The sequence below is a fragment of the Marmota monax genome, unplaced genomic scaffold (assembly GCF_021218885.2).
Source record: "Marmota monax isolate L192 unplaced genomic scaffold, Marmota_monax_Labrador192_F-V1.1 WCK01_AAM20220418_F8-fsc00656, whole genome shotgun sequence".
NCBI lineage: Eukaryota > Metazoa > Chordata > Mammalia > Rodentia > Sciuridae > Marmota > Marmota monax.
In genome coordinates, this window is record NW_026694899.1 from 179,605 (window position 1) to 202,610 (window position 23,006).

The 23,006-nt window shown below is 39.8% G+C and overlaps 1 protein-coding gene across 1 annotated transcript in view; it reads right to left on the reverse strand.

Moving 5' to 3' along the window:
* Window positions 1-21,636, reverse strand: part of Abca13 (ATP binding cassette subfamily A member 13) — a gene marked incomplete at both ends in the record, with an annotated part of 188,208 nt that extends 166,572 nt beyond the window's left edge. The window contains 7 exon segments of the mRNA XM_058573520.1: window positions 4,522-4,721; window positions 6,507-6,671; window positions 8,349-8,482; window positions 12,816-12,946; window positions 15,277-15,440; window positions 19,306-19,334; window positions 21,494-21,636. Of these exon segments, the coding sequence (XP_058429503.1) occupies window positions 4,522-4,721; window positions 6,507-6,671; window positions 8,349-8,482; window positions 12,816-12,946; window positions 15,277-15,440; window positions 19,306-19,334; window positions 21,494-21,636 (966 nt within the window).
* Window positions 21,637-23,006: the final 1,370 nt, after the last annotated feature.

Here is a 23,006-nt window from a genome sequence, read left to right on the forward strand (position 1 = left end):
GGATCTGAGCACTGAAGAGGGTATAGAGAGATGGAGGAGGGTTCTGATGACAATTCTCCTACAAGAGATCAGCAGGAGGAAAACCATCCCCACATCCATCACCATGGATATATGCCTGTCCCTAGCCTGAAGCCAGAGGCAGCTTCTTGGACTGAGCCTCCACAGGATGAGGTAGGGCTAGAGTACTCACTCTCTGACACTTTGGATTACACTGAGGAGGAAACCTGGGGATTATGGAAAGAACTGGATTTATGGGCAAGAGGCAACTGTACTTTATTTTACTCTCTCCAGGGGGGGAAAAAAAGATAAACTGTGTGACCTGAAACTTAGATCTGGGCTGTCGAATTTGTTCGAGCTCTGGCCAGCAAGGACATCACATGGCCACCTCCGTGAGCAGACACTTGATAGCCACGTGTATGTTGCAGAGTCAGGCCTTACTGGAGCCTCCCTCTGAGTCCTCGGCTTACCAGGAACACAGATGAAGAGCTCTCACTGCCCAGTCACCTGACCGATGTGACTGGACAGGAGCAGACAAAACCTCAGAAGGTAAGAGGGTTGCTAATGACACCAGGTGCTCAGAAGGAAACGGAGAGCCTGATGATGTTCTCATTTCTTTTGGTTGAAATTTGTGATTGAGGAAGAGAAATGAACAATTGGGTTTGGAGACAGGATGGAAAGAAGGAGAGAGATTTCCTGGACCAAGACTTGTGATAGTTTCCTGCCACACATGAACGGGAATTTTACAAACATTTGCAGAAGCCTGGAGGCAAGTGGCTGACTGATTTCATCAGAATGTTCAAACTGGAGACACAAGGACAAAATCTTGAAAAAGAGGCAACAGAGACATCAACAGGTACAACAAAATCAACCACCAAAAATACTAAGGTGGGAAAGGAAGCACCAACAATGCTCAGGTGACTAAACAGGGAGGACAGTGCCCAGCCATGAATATGGGGTTAAAGTGTGCAGCCGAGAGGGAAAGTGATAGGAACATCAACCACACAAACTCCTACTGGAATAGGACCATGACTCCATACAAAAACAAAAGAAAAAAATCTACTCCAAAATTAGTAAAATTAATAAAAGAGATTACAAAGTCTTGATAGTGCCTTTGAGGAGACATTTGACATCCAGGGATCAAAACCAGTGAATCTGAAAAAAAAAAAAAAAAGAGAGAGAGAGAGAGAATGCAAAGAAGGAGGAGAGAGTTTAGGAGATCACCTCTGTCAGTGGCAGAGGTGAGAAGGGCCAAGGTTTAAGAGTATCTGCTCAAGGGTGGGGTGGGGCGGACATCCTCCACACAGGCATCTCTGTCAAGCCTCATATCAGCCTAGAGATGTGTGCAGATTATTCCTTCTTGATAGGTGAAGTCACAGGGCTCCTGGGCAGTCCTGTACAAAGACTCCAAAAGACCAGAGGGTTGATACCTAGGAAGAGACTGAGAGATCATCTAGTGATGCCATTACCAGATGGGGAGGCCAAAGCCCAAGGAGGACAACAGAAGGGCCATAGATGCACAGGCAGTGGACTTTTTTGTCACCTAGACAGACAATGGGGCTGCAGTTTTGTATTACCCAAGGCAAAAGTGGCATCTAAATAGAGACATAGAGGCCATTTGCTTACATTAGAGACATAGAGGCCAATTGCTTACATAAGCGATTCAGAGGACAATTGCTTATTCAGTGCTATTAGATACGGAAAATGACAAACCCCACAATAGTGAGGCCTGGGAAAAGGGACTGAAAAGGAAAGCCATACATTGACAGCATTGATCATCCTTTCCCAGTGACAAGACCAGCCCTGGGTAGGAAATTATCCATCCAAGCCTAGACTGACAGTCTCTAGGAAGAACCAATGTATTAAACCTTCCCAAAATGAGTCCTTTCTCAGTGACAGTACAATGAGACCCCAGAGGTGAATATTGACCACTGTCCCTAGACCTTTCATCTGACCCACTGACTGCTAACCCAGACCCTCCATTAGACACACTCTGGCAATAATTAAATCACCTCTCAGGATGACCTAGGTAAGCCCAGTCCCTTTCTTTCTTTGGGGCTTGTTTTCCACTAGGAAAGTGGGTCCCATGGTGTCATTTTGTCCCTGTATCCCCTGTTCCCGTGTGAACCTTCATTCTTGAATAAAAGATCTGAGCTGATTTGTGAAGTTTGCGTTCATCCTGGTCAATTTTGTGCTAACAAGTGCACATAGCAGGTGGATGGCAAAGCCTGTGCTAGGGTCCTCATCTTCCTGACCCTGAGTGTGTATAGAAATTATGTGTGGGGGCCGGGAGAGCTCAGTTGTCCTCAACTGGTACTTGGGGTAATCTTAAGCTTCCTTAATCTTTGTATGAGTGAAGAGCCAAGTACAGGTTCCCAGGGGCTTCATTTCCTAAGTCAGAGAACAGGCAGGAACCTAGGCTAATGTGCCAGGGGCAGTTGAGGTTTATAGGGTAATTTTAGGGTGACTTAATGTGCTGTGTCTATGACTGAGTAGTGCTAACAGACTTGTTAGGCTTCCCAAACCATTCAACAGGGAAGTTTTCAATAAACCAATGCAAAGTCTTACATAGAAATATTCTGCATCTGAAGTTAATTGATGACAGCACGTTGTGTAACTGTCCTTTGTTCAGCTCATTGTTTCAAGGTGTACCTGCTCTTACTGATATTCACCTTTCGGTTGCGCTCTCTCTCTCTCTCTCTCTCTCTCTCTCTCTCTCTCTCTATATATATATATATATATATATATATATATATATATATATATATTTCTATATATCTATGTATGTATATATACATATATAATTATATATATACTTATTTATTTTTTAGTTGTAGTATATACTTATTTATTTTTTAGTTGTAGTTGGACTCAATACCTTTATTTTTTTATTTATTTTTATGTGGTGCTGAGGACTGAACCCAGGGCCTTGCACATGCTAGGCAAGGGCTCTACTGCGGAGCCACTTTCTGTTGCTTTTATAGCCCTTATAGAAATTTCATTGCTGCCTGAAGCTCCAATACCTCTGCCCCAGGGCAACTCTTAGTAAAAGATAGAAAACAAGACATTCATAGCAAGATCCTATTTCCTAACTCCTTCCAGAAAATGTGAGAGACTAGGAAATATTGGGATTTGCTATTCATGGTGTAATTACAAAAAACAGTATATCCTTATACAATTCTGACATCATAATTCCATGTTCATGGAATTAGAGAGCCAGAGCTCATGTGGCCCATGATATGAAATAAACCTTTTTGAGATTATATTGAGAAATCTAATTGTTTTCTTCCAACAAAGATTTTAATTGTAAGCATATAATAAAATTCATTTTACTTCAAATTGTGACACTTACTGAGAAAAGAGACCCAATCTTACAGAACTGATCATTTTGATGAATTAATTTGATTTCCCTAAAAATTAAAAAAAAAAAACAGTTCTACTTTTTCCCACTTCTAAAATATTTCTAGTCTTAATGTAAACATTTCAAATATTTGCAACTTTATAATACAAAAACAGGCAGTTTCTTGTGTAACAGTACTTCTGACATGTATTTTAGAGGAACTGTTCATTTTAAAATACCAAAGACATAAAACCTAAAATCCAGGAATCTGGTATCTTCTCAAATGTCATTCCCCCTTTAGATTGCCTTCCACATCTGAACTGGTGTTCAGAATTTTTCAAAACGTTCTGCCCTAATTGTGGTCTAATATGAAAGTCTGGGATTTCCCTTTTGTTAACTTATCACCATCTATGCTAGCTGGCGACCTATGCTGGGTTTCCAAATCTGACTATTCCAATAACTTAAGAAAACAGTGAAGAAAGCATGCAAACACACAGAAGTAGCTTCTCAAAATCTGGGAGACCTCTCTGACCATAGGGGTCCATGGAAAAAGAGAGAGAGCCTCTGGAATTCTTTATTCTCTATATAGGGGACACACAAGGGGAGGTTCCATGGAACATGCAATCGAGGCATCTTCTGTTAGTCAGTGCCAGAAAGTCCCTTCTTAGAATGTGGACTTAAATTTGAGATCATAAATGTTCTTTAAAAATAGATACTGACTTATAAAAATTATTCATGCATTTGTGTACATAAAAACAGTAGACTAGAAAATACAATGAAAGGTGATTTATAGTCTCAAGTAATATCCAATCTGAGAGTAAAAGGAAAACACATAAACCAACTTAAAAGAGAAAACAAATATTCTATCCCTAAAAGGGCAAAGGGGTAGAATTACAAAGGAACAGGTGAGTGTAACTGAATCCCACTGGGTGACACCTACTCCTGGAGCCACAACTCATTATCCTAATAGAGGTAAAGCCCAAGTTATGGTGGGACACAATAATTGCTTGGTATCTCTTGCTCAAGACTTAAGGGCATGTATTTCCAGAGCAGCTCCTGACATTAACTAGGAATTAGTTTAGCTGCAGTTTCAAAAAATTTGTTTCTGATAGTAACCTCAGGCATTCTTGAAAATTCAGCATTGTCTATCCTTGTTAGTAACAAAAGAGAGAAATGTGCCTTACATCTGTGAAGAGTGAAGACTGTCTTCGGGCCCCTTGGATGCCAAGCTGTCACTCAGGATGAGCAGTCCAGTATGCAAGGCTTCCACCACTTTCCATGGCTCATCCCCTTCTTCGAGCTGGTCCCTGAGGGCCCCCAGACTATGGCCAGCACCTGTGAGTATCTTCTGAAGCAGGCCACCCTGTTGCCACTGGTGAAACACCTACAAACTCAGAAACAAAAATATGATTATTAATAATAGCATTACAAATAACATATTTAGTGAAAAATATTAACAGACCATTATAAATGATAGCTAACATTTTATTTTCTTGAAAACTTAAAGTGTCTATTTATAACTGAATTTTGACTTCATATCCACTCAGAAATTAAAGTTGATGAATTGTAATAATTGATACTGCTAGCACCTTAGTTTTTTCTCTCCCCCACAAAAGAGAAACAAAAGAGAGAAAGAAGAAAAGGGCAACAGCATACATTGTTTTAAATTAAATATTATTTGAATATGAAACTAAGCTGTTTAGGATAATTTAAATATGCTTTAAGTATTTTAAAATATATGTCATCATTGATACACAGTCATTAAATACCACTTTATGACACGGAGCTGGTAGTTATGATACTAAAGAAAGGACCAAAGCCAGCCTCAGCAACTTAGGAAGGTCTTAAGCAACTCAGTGAGACCTTGTTTCTAAATAAAAATATAAAAAGAGCTGGGGATGTTGGTCAGTGATTAAGTACCCCTAGGTATACACAGTGGCCAGGATGTGGGGGTCCCTAGTACCCCCCCCAAAAAAAAGACCATCAATATTATAGTTTATCATCCATCAGAATAAAGCAAAATAGATCTTCCATACTCAAATGAGTATGGGACCTGCATGATGCAAAGGTATGTGAGCCTGAATTAACCATGTATTCAAGTAACTCAGATAATGCACAAAGCAAAAGTGCACATTGATGTTGGTCACCTCAATGCCATCCCTTGATAATTTTAGTGCTTGATAAAGTTAGTGCCAGCAAGTGGACAATCACACTTATATTTTTGAAGGATGCTGTATGACTATTTGAATATTCAACCTATATCATCTGAGCATATTAAGGGAGATGAAAGTTTTAATGGGCTGTGTTCTTGAAGGAAAAAACACAAAATGGGAAAGTAACACCTGAGATTGGGAGGTGATGGGTGTGGTGGGGAGGGATTCTACTTCAGTCTCCAAAACTGCCCAAGAAACACAAAGCTATGAGTTGACCAGGGCCTCTGCAGGCTTCCAAGGCCATCTGACAGGTATAATGACTAAAGGTGTGCTACTTTATATCAGCATTTCTGAAAACAGATCAAAGCCTCCATTCCCCTTGTTTGGCTTTAAGTCCAACTTTTTTTTTTTTTGGTACCAAGAATTGAACATGGGGGCACTTGACCACTGAATCACATCCCCAGTCCTATGACTATTTTGTATTTTATTTAGAGACAAGGTCTCACTGAGTTGCTTAGCACCTCACCATTGCTGAGGCTGGCTTTGAACTTAGGATCCTCCTGCCTCAGTCTTCCAAGCCACTGGGATTACAGGTGTGCGCCACTGCACCTGACCCCAGTCACCATTTTTATACAATACTTCTGAGCAAAACCAGACAAGAAGGCACAAAGCAAGTGAAATGTGTGTACACAAATATCCAAGGACCTGATCAAAGCAGCCTGTGGTCAGGGATCTCACATCCCAACAGCAGTATGGATGTAGGAACCTCTTAGTTGCCAGGTGTGTGTTTAAAACACAGATGAACTTTTGGCAACTTGTGTTGAAGGCCTTTTGACCTGAGGCTGGTGGACACCCATGAAAGAAGGTATACACAGTGGCCAGGATGTGGGGGTCCTAAGGCCTTTCCCCAGAAAGGATATGAAATCAAAAGGTGAAGAACATGATGTTGAAAGGAATGAGTGTGGATACTGCAAACCAGTAGCTCCAAGTCACAGTGTCCAGATGCAGGACTGTACCTGTCCATACAGTCGCAGCCAGCTGACCGAGTGGATGAGATAGTTCTTGGCTTCTGACCACTTGGGAGGACAGTCTCCACCACGGCCTTCTCTCTCTGCTTCGTCCTTGGATATGCTGGACAAGACTGAACACACCATCCTCTCTAAGGAGCTGTCTGTGGGAATCTGGCAACAATATGAAAGAAATGCTTAAAAGTAAAACCTTTGTTTTTTCCTAGAACATTTCTTTTCTAAAAATAATACCGCAATCTTTTCAAAGTGAAGCTCTTACATTTGCCTAATTAAAGAAGTAACTAGGTGACAAAGTGTTGCTTATAGTGTCTGTGTGATTTATCCTGAGGGTACACTTTTGTAGTTAAGGAAGAAAACTGATCCTATTTTTCCGAACTGGCCATAAGCAACAGAAACAGCTGTTTATTCCAGCAGAAGACATGAAGATGACATAAATATGGTTCATCTTCACTCTCCCACCAAAGCAAACAGAGGCCAGCCTAGTTTAATTGATACTTTGCATTAACGAAGTTGCTTTTCTGAGAAAAATTTCTTTTCTAATTATCAAAACCTACCTAATTGGGAAGATTCAAATTGAGGTCCTGGTTTAGAAACCGTTTAACGTTTTGCATCAAATATTTATTTTATACACAAACTTCTCTAAAACTGCTCTCTAAATACTTAAGTCTGTCATAGAATGAGTTACATTCCCCTATAGTGGTGCTCTATTTCAGGAATTTTATTGATTATTGCTATTAACTAAACATTTGTGCCCCCCCCCCAAATTCATATACTGAAATCCTAACTCTCAGGGTGATGAACTGAGGAGGTGGGACCTTCAGAAAGTGCTTACATCACAAGGGTGCAGCCTTTGTAATGGGATCAGTGCCCATACAAAAGACCAACAAGGGAACTCCTGCATTCCTTGCACTATGTGAAGATGCAGTGAGAGGATGCTGTCTACGAGCTAGAAAGTAAGCCTTCCCTGACATCAGGGGCACTGGATACTTGACCATGGACTTCCGGCCTCCAGAACTATGAGAAATAAATTCCTTTTGTATAAGCCACTCAGGCTACGGGAATTTGTTTTAACCATACAAACAGAATGACACAATGGCAACAATCAGAAAGCATTAAAGTCCTATTTTTTCGTCTTATATGTCTCCTTTAAAACCCAGATTTTAAAAAGAAAATGTTCACTCATGATTATAAAAGCCACAAGATGTCTCATGTTTTCTGCTTTTTCTTCCCTTTGATTGAAAATAAGGTAAGTGTGGTGGCACAATCTACAATCCCAGCTATGTGGGAGGCTGAGGCAGAAGGATGGCAAGATTGAGGCCAGTCGTGACAAGTTAGTGAGACTCTTTCTCAAAATAAAATTGAAAAATGGGCTGGGGATATAACTCAGTGGTAGAGCACTTGTCTAGCATGTGAAAGGCCCTGGGTTCAATCCCCAGTACCACTAAAAAAAAAAAGAAAAAAGAAAACAAGTACTGTGGCACCACATACCATGTGGCACCACATATCATGTTAGAAAAATAAGACCCATCCCTGCCCAGATGCTCTGGGTCTCTGAGAGCAGATGAGAGGAATGATTTCTAGATGAAATCTGAATGATTTCTAGATGAAAATGTTGTGTAAATTGTTGCTACATCGTATTATTTAGGGAATAACAACAAGGGGGAAGAAAAGCCTGCACATGTTCAGTACAGACACAATTTGTTTTTCTAACATTTGCAATATGATGGTTGAATGCATGGTGCAGACCCATGGATACAGAGGGCTGTCCGTATTCTAGACACACTCCCAAGGAGAGACCCAGCAGTGTGACAAGCAGTCAAATGCACATACCTCCTCTAGCTCAGCTGAATAATTCAGGATTTGTTCCATTTGAAGATCATCAAAACCAAACTTGGATTTGAGATCAGACTGGACTTTCTGTGGATCCCACACCATATTCTGCAGGGACAGTTGATAAACTGACTCTATAAAACAATCAACAAGTTATACTGTCGGTAATTTTAATATTTTGATGTGTCTAAAGTAATTCAGAAAATAATGTCATTTTATGAAGACAGAATACCATTTGGGGATCAAACAGGAACAATGCACAAAAGCTAAAAGAGTCGTTCTCCTTATACAAAGGAGATAGGTTCCAAGATTCCCAGTGGATACCTAAACCATACATAATAATGAATCCTGAATATACTGTTTTTTTCATACTCATACATAATAAAGTTTAATTTATAAATCAGACACAGTAAGAGATTATAAATAATAAAAAAGTAGAACAATAACAACATGCTATAATAAAATTGCCAGCATCACCACTCTTTGCTTTGAGGCCATTATTAACTATGATAAGGGCTACTTGAACTCAAGCACTGTGATACCATAACAGTCAGTCTGCTAACTAAGACCGCTAAACTAAACAACTGATGGTTAGGCAATATATACAATGTGGATACACTGGAAAAAGTAACAATTCACATCCAGAAAAAAACGAAGTGGAATGGTATGAGATTTCATCTCATTACTCAGAATGTTATATAATTTAAAACTTACAAATTATTTATTGCTAGAACCTTCTATTTAACATTTTTTGGACTGAAGTTGATCATGGATAACTGAAAGTACAGAAAATGAAATCATAGATATGGGAAGACTATTGTACTTGATGCTATAGAGAGTACGGTGAGATTTCACACACTCTGACATAAATGGTTACAAAATTTCTGAAGTAATTTGAAAACATATTTCAAAACCTTGATAAAATTCAATCATTCAACCCAACAATTGCACTTCTAAAATACTATCTCAAGAAATCTAATCAGATGACTGAACAAAAATTAATGTTCAACAGCATTATTGTGTGGGTTTCTGGCTAATTAAATATTAAAAATCAGTTAAGCATCTAGCATCAGGGAAAAGAATAATTTACAGTACACTTCTAACATAAAACACAATGGAAATCTTAAAACTATATTTCTAACAGTTATTTAAATTCATGGGATTAAGTTCCTCTAACTAAGGTAACCAAGGTATAAAACACAAAAGCTACTCAACCCAGCAACACCTAAAATCTAAGTCCAAAACTTCCAAGGTTTGATGAGATCTCAAAGGAACATATCCCAGCAATTACAAACACAAAATTTGTTTGGTGAAGGACAGAGATGCATCAATAAAGGAAAACAATGACCGAAGAGTAGAAGTATGGTATCTTTTTCAGGTAAAGCTTCAAGGAGGAGATTTGAAGGATGAGTTAGAGTCCATCAATGAGACCAGGGAGCATTTCGAGGCAAAGAGAGCAGTGTGTGATGTGCAGTTCCCTGCCAAGAGTGCTCAACATTAGGCACTTCTGGGGTACAGTGGACAGCAACAGAAGGTGGTCCTGAAAGAGAGCTCAGGCCAGATTTTAAAAATGGCCAAAAGAATGAGATCTGAGTTATAAAAAGATACTCCTGGGGCAAGTGTATCTTTCAGATGAACCTTACATATGACCTACACACATCCTCCTGCATTCTTTCAGATGAACCTTCATCTGAAAACCTAGTAACTAGGTCATTTCGGATCATGATTCCACATCCTTCCACTGATCACTCCATGTGACAGCCATGGTAAAACCATGTTCACATGTATGATCAGACATGGTCATGACATTTAAAAAAGGAGTGGTGGAGTTAAAGTTAAAGGGGACTTCAGGGAGGTTTTGAAAACAGGGTGGATCCCAGGAATCCAAGACTCCTGGCTTTCAATCTGATTGTCTTCCCATGACATCATCCGGGTGGAAAAAAAGATTGGTTTCTGAGATTAAAACTAGCATCCATTGCATGTTGAAGAGATGCCAAGCCCTAGGCTAAGCATTTCCCATGCCAGATCTGAGTTGCCAACCAATAGCACGAACATGGATACTTCCTCCAAGAGGGAAGGAAGCAGACAGTCACTTAAGTCACACCTTTAAATTAAGCCAGAATTCACACCCAAGCTGGTTCCCAAGCTAAAATTGTAATTATTATCTCTACTGCTCTCAGAGTATATTAGAATTGTTCATGGGGTTCCAAAAAGGAGAGAAAAGAATTGTGGCATCAGACTCTGATTAGCTATAAAAACAAACTTCCTAACAAAGTGAAAGACAATCTTGATTCCAAATTGTGTGGCTAAACAGCAGGGTGCTCAAAATACGTGAATTAAAATTTTCAATGAATGACATGTTTGTGAATTAAAAGTTTCAATGAATGACGTGTTTTGACCAGGAGCCCAAAGCTACTGTCATGACCCATCCTTATTCCTTCACACATCATAATCTGTTCATCAGACAGAAAGGATTTTGGGGGGCAGACAAGAAAAATGAAAACCATTTTTAGTGGCTTCTAGAAGTATGCCTTTGCAATAGTAATTTCTTAGCTTTGACTCACTGGCAAATGGATAGAAAATTGCTTATTTTAATTACATTCTTAGCAGTGATTACATTTCCAATTGTAGGGTAAATTGATTGTTATAATTTGAAGGATGTACAAAAACCTGAGCCTCCAAATGAGTTTGTTAAAATTGAGGTCACTGAGATTTCAATGAGGTGTTTTACACGTTTCCCACCCCAGCTCTGGGTGCTGTTCTGAACATAAGAAATAGTACTTCCTGCTGCAACTAAATTAAAGTTGAAATCCAGTTAATTGATAATATCATAGTTTCCCTTCTACAGAGCACTGAAAGAAACCCTTCTACTCTATGGGGGACTCGCTGTGCTGGGTCACAAGAGCAGGTGAAATCTGAAGTTATGGAAGGGATCGTGTTTCATTATTCCATGCAGCAGGAGAAATCTGGCTGGGTCTGTAGACATGTCTGGGTAATCATCACATCATGCAGCTCAGGAGACAGGGCTTTTGAAAGAAAGAGGCCAGTAGAAAACTTGATCCCGGGCACCTGATCCCCACACCCTGCAACATGGCTTGCCTGCCTTTAATCAACCCCTCACACCTGCCCCAGGAGTATCTTTCTATAACTCAGACCTCATTCTTTTGGCCATTTTTAAAATCTGGCCTGGGCTCTCTTTCAGGACCATCTTTGGTTGCTGCCCACTGTACCCCAGAAATGTCTTGACAGGAACACTCTTGACAGGGCCCTGCACATCATGCACTACTCTCTTTGCCTAGAAATGCTCCCTGGTCTCATTGATGGACTCTAACTCATCCTTCACATCTCCTCCTTGAAGCTTTACCTGAAAAAGTTACCAGACTTCTACTCTGTGGTCATTATTTTTCCTTTATTGATGCATCTCTCTTCTTCACCAAACATGACTTCCCCAGAGCAAGAACTATTTTCTTTTACAGCTTTTTATTCCCACTCTTTGAGGTAGTGTTTGATCCATAGAAAGTCTTTGGTAAGTGTCTACTGAATAAGAGAATTAATAAATAAGTGAAGGGATAGATGAATGACAGACAGATAGATGAACAGACAATGGATTGATGGACAGATGTGTTGGTGAACTGGTGAGTAAATTGGTGGGTGGGAGTGAGAGGACTGATGCATAGGTGAGCAGATGACAGATGGGTGAGTGATTGGATGGATGTGTGGGAAGAGGGAGATACCAATAAACAAATGGATGGGTGGATGATACCCAACTTCATTGTTTTCTCATTGCATTTATTTTCCCTAGAAAAAGATGCAAAGAGAATAGCAGTTAACAATTTGAAAAATAATGTCCTAGGTCAAGAGAAAAGTTAGTCATGTATAATTCAGTAGTTATACCTGCTGGCATGTGCAAAGCCCTTGGTTTCATCCACAGAACTTCAAAACAAAGAAAGGGCGGGGGTAGGGGGGAGAAAGGGAGGGAGGAAGGAAGGAGCTAGACAATTCCATTCCCTTCCCTGTGGAAGCTCTGTTTATTCAATTAGTGGACTTTTTAAGTCCACATCAACTGGTTTTTCTTACTAGGGTTACTGTTTTCCAAATGTTTATTCCCAATAGGATTTTAGAAAGAGGAACGGTTGAAATCCCAGAACCAGTGATTGGTATAATCTTCCAAGATATTAGGTCAAAGAATTTCAAATTGAATTATTTTTAATTATAAATATTTTCATTAGAAATGACTACAGAATTTCAGCAGAAGTTAAAAGTCAAATCAGTTTTGAGTTCCAAGTTTTCATTCTACTTCTATCTTTTATTAAAGCAAACGATTCTTTTCTTCATTTAATTGAAACATTTAATTAAATTAAAACTTGTAATTAAAACATTTCTCCAAACAGCATTTTAACTCTATGTTGATTGTCAATCAGTAATGAGACATTTTAAAAGACAGCAATAGCCCTAAGGTGCCCATACCAGTGAATGATACTCCATTTTGCTGCAGAAATGTCAGCGTCGAGATGGTCACATTCAGTACAAGTTCAGAAACCTGAGAGAAAGTCTGGTTGAGTGGTAGCCAGTCTAAATCTTCCAGAGATGTTAAGGAACTAGAACCAGAACAAAGCCATAGCAGTCTGAGCCATTGGTGAGTCAAACAAGCAGAATCCATCCCAGATTTACTTACATTCTACCAACTGGGCCCTCACCCTGTTGTACCATGTGTCTGGACTATTTATATGTCAGCATTCCTCAAAGCTTTAACATGATCCTAATTCCTCAGGCTAAAGACTTAGCCTAAGAGGTAAATCCATCTCCTGAATACTTAAGAATTTGGGCCTTTGATAGACCTTGGGTTTCAGGTGGCTCTCCCATGGGTGCTGTCTTACATTTAGCCTTGGGTCTTCCTGCCCGACTAGGACAGCTGACCAAGCCACACAGGGCACTAGTGCTATTATCTCAGAGGAGCAAATGAAGATTCATCCAGGCTGCTTCAGGTTCAGATCATCAGTCTAACACTTAGAAAGCAGCTGAATTGGAAGGTCACATACCCCAACCTTCCACTCTGCTTTAGCCAATGGATCTGAGAGTGTCCAGTCAATCAGTGGGTTTCAAACTATTTCGCAGAATGAGGAGCTTTGGGGAGAGAGGGAGTTCATGTGTATATGGGGTTCAATTTTTTTGAGATATCAATATTTTATTTTATAAATAATGAAATCTGTAGGTCAGAAAATACACTCAACTGAAGTAGGGGTGCATTTACATTTTAACAACTCAAGACCAACACAACCATTCATTGTGGTTCTAAACAGGTAAATTTCCTGTAGTTTCTCATTAAGGAGACTCTCTCATGGCCTCCTTGTGTGTTGAAGAGAATCCCAAGGCTACAAAATACATGACTGAAAACCGGTACTCTTTCTATGAATGAAGTATGAATGCAGACATTCTTGATTTTGTGCCACCGAAGTATAGAAATTAAATTTATGTTGAAGCTGATATGGTTCAACAACTGCCATTAATATCTTCTAATTTCAACCTTTTTCCTCTCTCAAAACAACCTGGCGGTTTTCATCATCCACTGATAATATATTCAAGGCTAGCGAGAATAAAAAGGTAGGGATACCAACTATGTTAAAATATTTAAGCTAACAAACTGTCAAAATAAATGTGTTTCCTTTTCCTACAATGACAAATATGTCTTCATAAAAAACCTAAAAAGTCATGTTCAAATTTACAATTTTCTGATTCTGAGAGTTGTGCTCCAGAATGTGGGGTTTAGGGAACACCTACCCTGGGCCCTCAACTCATTCTGTACCTTAAGGGACCTCAGTGCAGGACTGTGGATATTATATCCTGCAGAGCCAAGACCCACCCCACACCCCACCCCCAGCCCCCGACACTCCTGCCAATGGCTGCAGCTGCCCTGGTTCACCCCTGAGCCTAAGGATGTAACCGCACTGGTAAAACCTGCCCTCAGAAGGAGGCACCAGGGAAGAGGCCCGCCCAGGCTCTGGTCTCTGGAGTAGAGAATTCCAGGATGAAAGGGTGTTGGAGGAGTGAGCTTTTTGGACACAGTCCCCAAACCACAGGGTCCAAGACAGGGCTCCCCTTGCACTCTGATCTAAGGCAATGTGAGTTGTTCCCACCAACTGCAAATGGAAGAGCTAAAAGTTAAAACTTGAAAAAAAAAAGAACATGAACTTTTACTAATAAAACGCCATGTTCATACAATTTGGCAAAATAATTTAATTTTAAAAACCACACTGATTAAAAACTGGGAAACCAACTCTAGGAAGAGGTTTTCCCAAAGGCACCCCTGTGGATAACATGGGTCAGGTCCATTGCAGAAGACCAGTGCCCAACTCACTGGATTCTAAAGAGAAGGAACTGAATTTATCAGATTTTCAGGATATTATTGACAACTATAGTATAATTTATTAGTCAAAATTACTATGTTTATGTTGCTTGTCTAATGGTAAAAATGTGGAAAACAACCTAAAGTCTAATGCTAACATTATTATTTATGGTATAGAATACCTCAGCAAATAGAATATTATGCAGTCATTAAAAATATTTATTTTAGGACCAAAGGACCCCATGGAAATGTTCCTAAGGTAATATGAAGCTTTCTAAATTGGGGAGCATGTGAACAACATCACTGCAGTAATGCAAGCTATGTTTATAGACAGAAGGGGACAGAAGTAGAGGTGTAGGGGGGCTCTAGGTGTTTCAGAGCACCATTACCATGAGCATTTTTCTTTTTCAAACAGTTTCTCAATGATTGTATATTTATTTATCCATTAAAAATGAGGGAGATACTCTCTACTGTTGCGCATATCTAAAAAGAGTAATTAAAAATTTAAAATAAAATTACTTAAAGTTAAAAAAAATCAGGAGGAAAAACCAACACCTATACTTTTATATTTTCTTTTTTACTTACTTCAAAACTACCTGGAGAAAGTGGACCATGACAGGCAGGATGTCTTCCACATGAACATGGTTTTCACGTAGTCTTGGCAATGAAAGTAAAAAATCCCAGAGATAAGGCTGCTGGTGGAGGCTTTCCAATTTTGAAATTACCTCCTCTGTTTTATTGAGGTCCATCTGATAGGAAGAAACAACGGAAATTTTCCTTTTTAGTTTTATTTATCAGCTAAACAAGAGAGAAAGTGCAAGAAATGTAGGTAGGACATCTGTAGGAAGAGACTCCTACAGGCTTAATATGTCACTCTGTTGAACAGAATTTGTTTTTGTTTTTTATTTGTTCTTTTTAGATATACATGACAGTAGAATGTATTTTGACATATTATACATACATGGAGCATAACTTCCCATTCTTGTGGATATACATGATGAGAAATTACACTGTTGTAAATTCATATATGATCATAGAAAAGTTATGCATGATTCATTCCACTTTTTCCCTATTGCCATCCCCCCTCCTTTCCTTCCAAACCCATTGTCTAATCTAATGAACTTCTATTCCCCTCCTCCCAAATTGTTCATTAGCATCTGCATATCAGAGAGAACATTTGGCCTTTGGTTTTTTGGGTTTGGCTTATTTCACTTAGCATGATAGTCTCCAGTTCCATCCATTTACCAACAAATGCCATAATTTCATTTCTTCTCCATGGTTGAGTAATATATTCCATTGTGTATATGTACCACATTTTCTTCATCCGTTTATCTGTTGAAGGACACTTAGGTTGGTTTCATTGTTTGGCTATTGTAAATTGAGCTGCTATAAACATTAATGTGGCTGTGTCACTATAATATGCTGATTTTAAGTCATTTGGGTATAAACCAAGGAGTGGAATAACTGGGTCAAATGGTTGTTCCATTCCAAGTTTTCTGAAGAATCTCCATACTGCTTTCCAGAGTGGTTGTACCTATTTGCAGTCCCATCAGCAATGTATGAGTGCACGTTTCCCCTACAACCTCCCAACATTTATTGTTACTTATCCTGTTGATAATTATCATTCTGACTTGAGTGAGATGAAATCTCAGTGTAGTTTTCATTTGCATTTCTCTAATTGCTAATGATGTGCAACATTTTTTCATATATTTGTTGATTTATCTATTGTATTTTATCTTCTGTGAAGTGTCTATTCACTTCTTTTGCCCATTTATCAATAGGGTTATTGTCTTTTGGTGTTAAGTTTTTTGAGTTCTTTATATATCCTGGAGATTAAGGCTCTATCTGAGGTGCAGCTGGTAAAGATTTTTCTCCCATTCTGTAGGTTCTCTCTTTGTGTTCTTGATTGTTTCCTTTGCTATGAAGAAGCCTTTAGTTTGATACCATCCCATTTATTCCTTCTTGATTTTACTTGTGCTTTAGGTGTCTTGTTGAGGAATTCAGTTCCTAAGCCGACATGATGGAGAGTAGGGCCTACTTTTTCTTCCATAGGCTCAGGGTCTCTGGTCTAATACCTATGTCCTTGATGCACTTTGAGATGAGTTTGGGGAAGGTGAGAGGGGTTTAATTACATTTTGCTACATATGGATTTCCAGTTCTCCCAGCACCGTTGTTGAAGAGGCTACCTTTTCTCCCACGTATGTTCATGGCGCCTTTGTCTGGTGTGGGATGACTGTATTCATGTGGGTTTGTCTTGGACAGATGTTAGTCATTCTGGTTGGGTGTTTTTAAATATGGACACACAAGTTTGAAATCCACTCAAAAATATAAAATCAGAAAAGTCTACAATTTAAAATAACTGCAGACTCTCAAAAGGGAAAAAAAGGAGACAATGAATCAGGGAAGGATGAAAAGGAGAAAGCAAAGGAAGAAGAGAAGGATGGATGGACGGAAGGAGGAAGAAGAAAAACAGCAATGAAGGGAAGAGGGAGGTGGACCAGGTGGCAGGTGGGGGGAACAGAAGGGCTCCGATCCCAGGTGACCTGAGTCGGGGACGTCTGGAGGTGGGTCACTCTGGAGTGTCTGCTCCCCTGCCCCAACCTTGCTTCAGAGGACTAGATGCAGAAAGCCAACACTCAGCATGTGCTTGTCAAGGGACGCTGAGAGCAATAATCAGGGCCTCCAAGAACTGTCCACTTTAGCTGAGGATAAATGAGGCCCTTGGTGGGTTGTGAAAGGGCACCCCCCAGCTTTCACCCAGGCCTCTCTGCCCCCTGCTGCACGCTGCCTTGAGTAGCCCATACCCATGTCCCCTCCCCAACCCTCCCAACAACTCCAGTCATGTTTTCCTTCTGGTCACTTCACCAGAGCCTTTCTTGTCAGCGTCACCAACAGTCTCCATGCTGCTACTTCCAGGGGTCACTTCTCCATCCGCTTCCTACGTGATCAACAGCAGAGTTGAGGCCGATCATTTCCACCTCCCTGAAAAGGGTTTCCCTGGCTTCCAGGACATCCACCTCATCTTCCCCTGCTGGGCTGAAACCCCATCTCAGATGCAAGTGCTCAGAGCTCCGTCCTCTTCCTCTTCTCCCTCTGTACCTTCTGCCTCCTCAGCATTTAAAAGTCACCTTTGCACCAACATCTTCCAGATTCATGTATCCAACCAGACTCTTCACCTCTGCTCCAAACTGGTGTATCACATCACCCACAGCCTCCTTGACAGTGTCACTTGGGTGTCTCATTAACTTGCCCAAATTAAGTCTCCTGATTTCCCCATCTCCTTCTTCTCCCCACCCCACCACCAGGAAAAACGGTTCCAATCTTTCCCATTTCAATCAATGGCCACTACATATTTCCAATAAGAGTCACTCTTGACTCTTCTGTGATAACTTATATTCATCAGAGGAGTCTATTGGTTCAACCTTCAAATTGTATCAAGAATCCCACCACATGCCACCCCCTCTGTCAGTAACCACATGACTGTGCTAGGCCTCCATCACCTACTCTAGCCATGAGTGCATCGATTTCCTAACTGGCCTCCTGATTACACTGTGATCACCATCCTTCTATGCTCAATTGAATGTCCAAAAAGATTCCTGGAAACATAATTTATGTATCATCATTCCTCTGCTCAGAATATTTGAATGACCATTTCACTCCAAATGAAACTATATATCACAATTAGAAACTAAATATCATAACCAGAATTCTGCAACAGAAAAGTTACCTAGAATTGTCTCCCTTTAACAAACAGAACTGCTTTCCTGTGGCCACTCTTCCTCAGCTCGTTGTAGACAGGGCCTGAGAGTCTGCACATCACAATTGTGCTACAACTATGATGCCGTTCTCTGCTTTTCACACCTGACATGACAGAATTGTTACCCAGGCACCATATTAATTATTAAGTGACTCTGCTAAGGAGGCTATCAACATTTACTTACCCTACTTAGGGATATTAAAAGTATCCGTCATTAGAAATGAGACTTTATTTTTATTTCTTTTGCATTATACGACAAATTGTCAGAACAACTACTGGGACAAAGGATATCAAATAACTTTTTCAAAAATCATTGTGTCAATTTTTTTTTCACCACAAGGCATACATGATTCCTATCAATGGGCTACAATATCACAAGCACTGGATATCAAAATTCCTTTAAAATGCTAATTTAATAATTGAAATGGTGCTTTATTCTATTTTTAAGTTACTTGTAAGTCACCCCCATTGAAAACTTGTGTTGTAAGTGAAGGCCCTGGTGCTTAGAGTCAAAGGTTGCATGGCAGGCACATAAACCATGGCCTAAGTTTGACTTTGGATTGTCTCTGATCCATCTTACTAAGCAATTCTGTGGACCTGCATCACCTGCTGGCCTCAACTCAGCAACTGCTTCTCACTGACCTTATTTTAGAAAATTAAATTAAAATTAAATCTCATCTTTCAATCCATTCTTGGAGTGACTTTGGCTTTCTCAAAATCCAGCTCCTACACAATAATAACTGAAAATCAAATCCTTTTTAAAAAAGTAGTGTCTAATATACAAATTAAATTTAAAAACCATTGTCAACCATACATCTTGGGACACTCAATTTTAAACTTTTTGTTAAGATACTTACTGTTAAAAAACTGGATCCATAAGAAGGACCTACAATAGAGCAAATTTTAGAGATTTCAGTTCAGTCATTAACCCAAAAAACATTTGCCAAGTTACCACTACAGTTTTCAAGTCAAAGGAAGTATCAGAGCCCTGGCTCCCAAATGGTGACACCCAGATAGAAGAATAAAGCTGAAGAAAGTCATCACTGATGATCTCCAAATCCCATAGATATTAAGTAATTTCTTGGGGGAAAATTTTTTTTAACTGGTAAACCAAATTTTGAAAATTTTTCAAAGGGTTTCTAATTCCAGCAGGCATTGCGAACATTCAAGACAGGACAAGGACCATGAAGGGAAAACAGAGGAAAAACAAAGAAAGGACAAAGATAAAAGGGAAACAAAACATGAAATTATGATTTTTCAGATGTTTTTAATTACATAGACTATGGGAAATGGCTCAAATGCTAGCTAGTTGAAAACAGACTTCATCTCAAAAATAAAAAATCAGTTCTTTCTTCAAGAACATGTGAAAAGCCTCATTTAGGAAAAAAAATCTACAGGCTAGGGGTGTAGCTCAGGGGTACAGGGCTTGCCTACCATGTGTGAGGCACTGGGTTCAATCCTCAGCACCACATAAAAAGTAAATAAAATAAAAGTATTGTGTCCTTCTACAACTAAAAATATTTTTAAAGAAACAAATTCTATAAAATCTGAATGATCTTATAACAGAGCCTATTATAAGAAACTCCATCATTCAGTGTCCGAAGTCTTTTGTGAAGCACTTTGGGTTCATCATGAAATCAGCTTTGGGAGGCCATGGCCCCCCCGTCCTATTCCACCCAGGACAAAGGTGACATTTTCTTTCTTTTTTTCTCTTTTTTTTTAAATATTTTATTTTTACCAGTGCTGAGGATCCAACCCAGTGCCTCATGCATGCTAGGCAAGTGCTCATCCTCTGAGCCACAACCCCAGCCCCCAAAGGTGACATTTTCTTAAAAATAATAATGAATGCTACATTCTCTGAAGAGCTCATTCTTCATTTTTCTGCAAAACTCTTGACTCCATTTATTTGTATATACTCCATGAAGAAGAACATATATATGCATATGTGAGTATATATATATATATATATATATATATATATATAGAGAGAGAGAGAGAGAGAGAGGACAGAGGGGTAGCTCAGTGGTACAGTGCTTGCCTCCTATGCATGAAGCCCTGGGCTTAATCTCTAGCAACACAGAAAGAAAAAATAAACAAAAAATAATTTTGAGTTGGGTACTTAAGGTTGCCAGATTTACCAAATAAAAACACATACAATATTCAATTTGAAGTACAGACTTTTTAAAATGAATGGCTGTTTAATGATATGTATATAGCATTTGGGACACAAAAATATTTTAAAAACTATCTGTTCGTCAAAATTAAATTTTGATTCTCTGTCCTATATGGTGTCTGGCAGACATGGATTCGGTAGGATTAAAGTGGGGGTCGTCGGGCGGGCAGAGTTGATCACTGCGCAACCCCCTTCAATAAAGCTTGCAGCCCCTGATGACTAGGGCGTGTGAAGACAGGCCCTGGGCTGCCCTCTTAGAGGCCCACACTTCATTTGTGAGAGCCTCTAAGATCTATACCCATTCTAATTCCATCACAGGTTTATAAATAAGAGTCGAAGCCTCTTATAATGTGGATATTTTTCACAATGAAAAGATATTACTCTCATTTACAAAATAATCTACCCTAATAATTCGAAAGATTGACAATCAAAGCTAGCTAATCACCCAAGGCCAGAACTGAACTGTTAGTGATCCTGTCCACAGCGGGGAGGAAAGCAATCCGAGGGATCTGTCTGCATGTTGGGAGAGGGTGCAGACGGGTCTTAAAGATAGGATGAGGAAGCAGAAAAGGGAAGACAACAGAAGAAACATGAGAAGGGAGTGGAGAGGGGGTACCTGTGGAGCCTACGCTGATGGGAGGCTGCCCCTCCGGAGGTAAGGTAGTTTCAGCTCTGTGCAATGTGCCTCCCTCCCGCAAGGGAGAAGCATCTTCCCGACCCTCCACAACTGGCCGTGGGGCCGACGACGTTGGCCACCAAAGGGCGCACCTTTCCCCAAGACCCACAGGCAGAGCCCGCTCAGTAAGGATTTCACCCCTCTCTTCCTAAGCAGAGCCCAGGTAGGCAGTATCCGTCTCAAGAGGTTTACTTGCCTGGTGTCTTTGATCTTTCTTTCCAAAGTTTCTGTAAGTTTTTTGCTTTGTCCACCATTTCACAAATGTCCTCGACCAGGTCCTGCATTTCTTTTAAAAAGGCCAAGCCATTCACCTTCCTGTGGTCAGCTACAGTTTGTAACCTGGAAAAACTTTAAATAAAGAGAACATGTGGGGCTGGGGTTGTGGCTCTGCGGAAGAGCGCCTTTCTAGCACTGGCAAGGTCCTGGGTTCGATCCTCAGCATCACATAAAAATAAATAAATTAAATAAAGATATTGTGTCCAACTACAACTAAAAAATAAGCATTTTTTTAAGAGAGAGAGAGATGGGTAGAAGGAAACTTCCTCAACTTGATAAAGAACAGCTATAAAAAAAGAAAGAAGGAAGGAAGGAAGGAAGGAAGGAAGGAAGGAAGGAAGGAAGAAAAACTTCCAGCTGTCATCACATTTGCTGGTAAGAACCTGAAGGCTTTACCACAAAGATCAGGAGCAAGGCAAACTAGTCCCTCTCACCACTCCTTTTGACACTGTACTAAAGTCCTAGCTAAAGCAATGAGCCAAGAAAAGGAAATAAAAGGTAAACCAATTGAGGAAGAAGAAATAACACTGTCATTGTTCTCAAATGACATAATAGTCTATGTAGAAAATCCAAAAGAACTGAAAAAGAAAAAATTTAAAAACCTGGAATTAAAAAGACACTATAGCAAGGTCATAAAATGCAATGATAAAACACTAATCATGTTCCTATGTGCAAGCAATGAACAAGTGGAATTGGAAATTAGAAGAGCCCTCTGGCTGCAGGATAAGCATTTCAGGAGTACGAGGGTGGAAAATTGCCAATTAAAAAAGGTGGTTTTGAAGAAAGAGAGGAGCAGACAGTTTCAAGAACCATTTGGGATGTGGACTGAAGACCTGTCATGAATTGTTTGAATTGTATTAGATTGCCTTTTGTTTTTTTTCAATATCTGATGCTTTGACATCTTGAGGACTTCTGTCCCTGAGGGACATCCTTCCCAGGGCTACTTAATTCCTAGAGATTATACACAGCACAGTCACTTCCAAGTCTGAGCACCTCCCCCCCACCCCCACCCCGACTATAACAAGGGGACATTACAGAGAGACATTCAAGGAAGACTTGCAGGATACTGGAAGGAATAGCTAGTGAGTGGTGGCTTCTCCTCATGGTTGGGGGAAGTACACACTCTGGTTTGCAATAACACTCAGGAAGAGGAGCCAAAGAGCCCTTTTTATGTGAATCTGGGGATTCAGAGGGCAAGGGCTTCAGTGCACGGAATATTTAATAATTTTATCTGTTTTTCTATTAAAGGTGTTTACTGTCTTCTTCGTTTTTGGGCATGATTTATGTTTTAAAGAGTAACTTTTAATCATTTTGTAAGAAGTATTTCCCCCAGTGTACTTGTTTTTATTTTAATTTCGTGTAGAGCCATGTTACTCCTGAAAAATAGGAGATGTACAATGTTTTAAAATTTATTTTCAGCAGGGCGCAGTGGC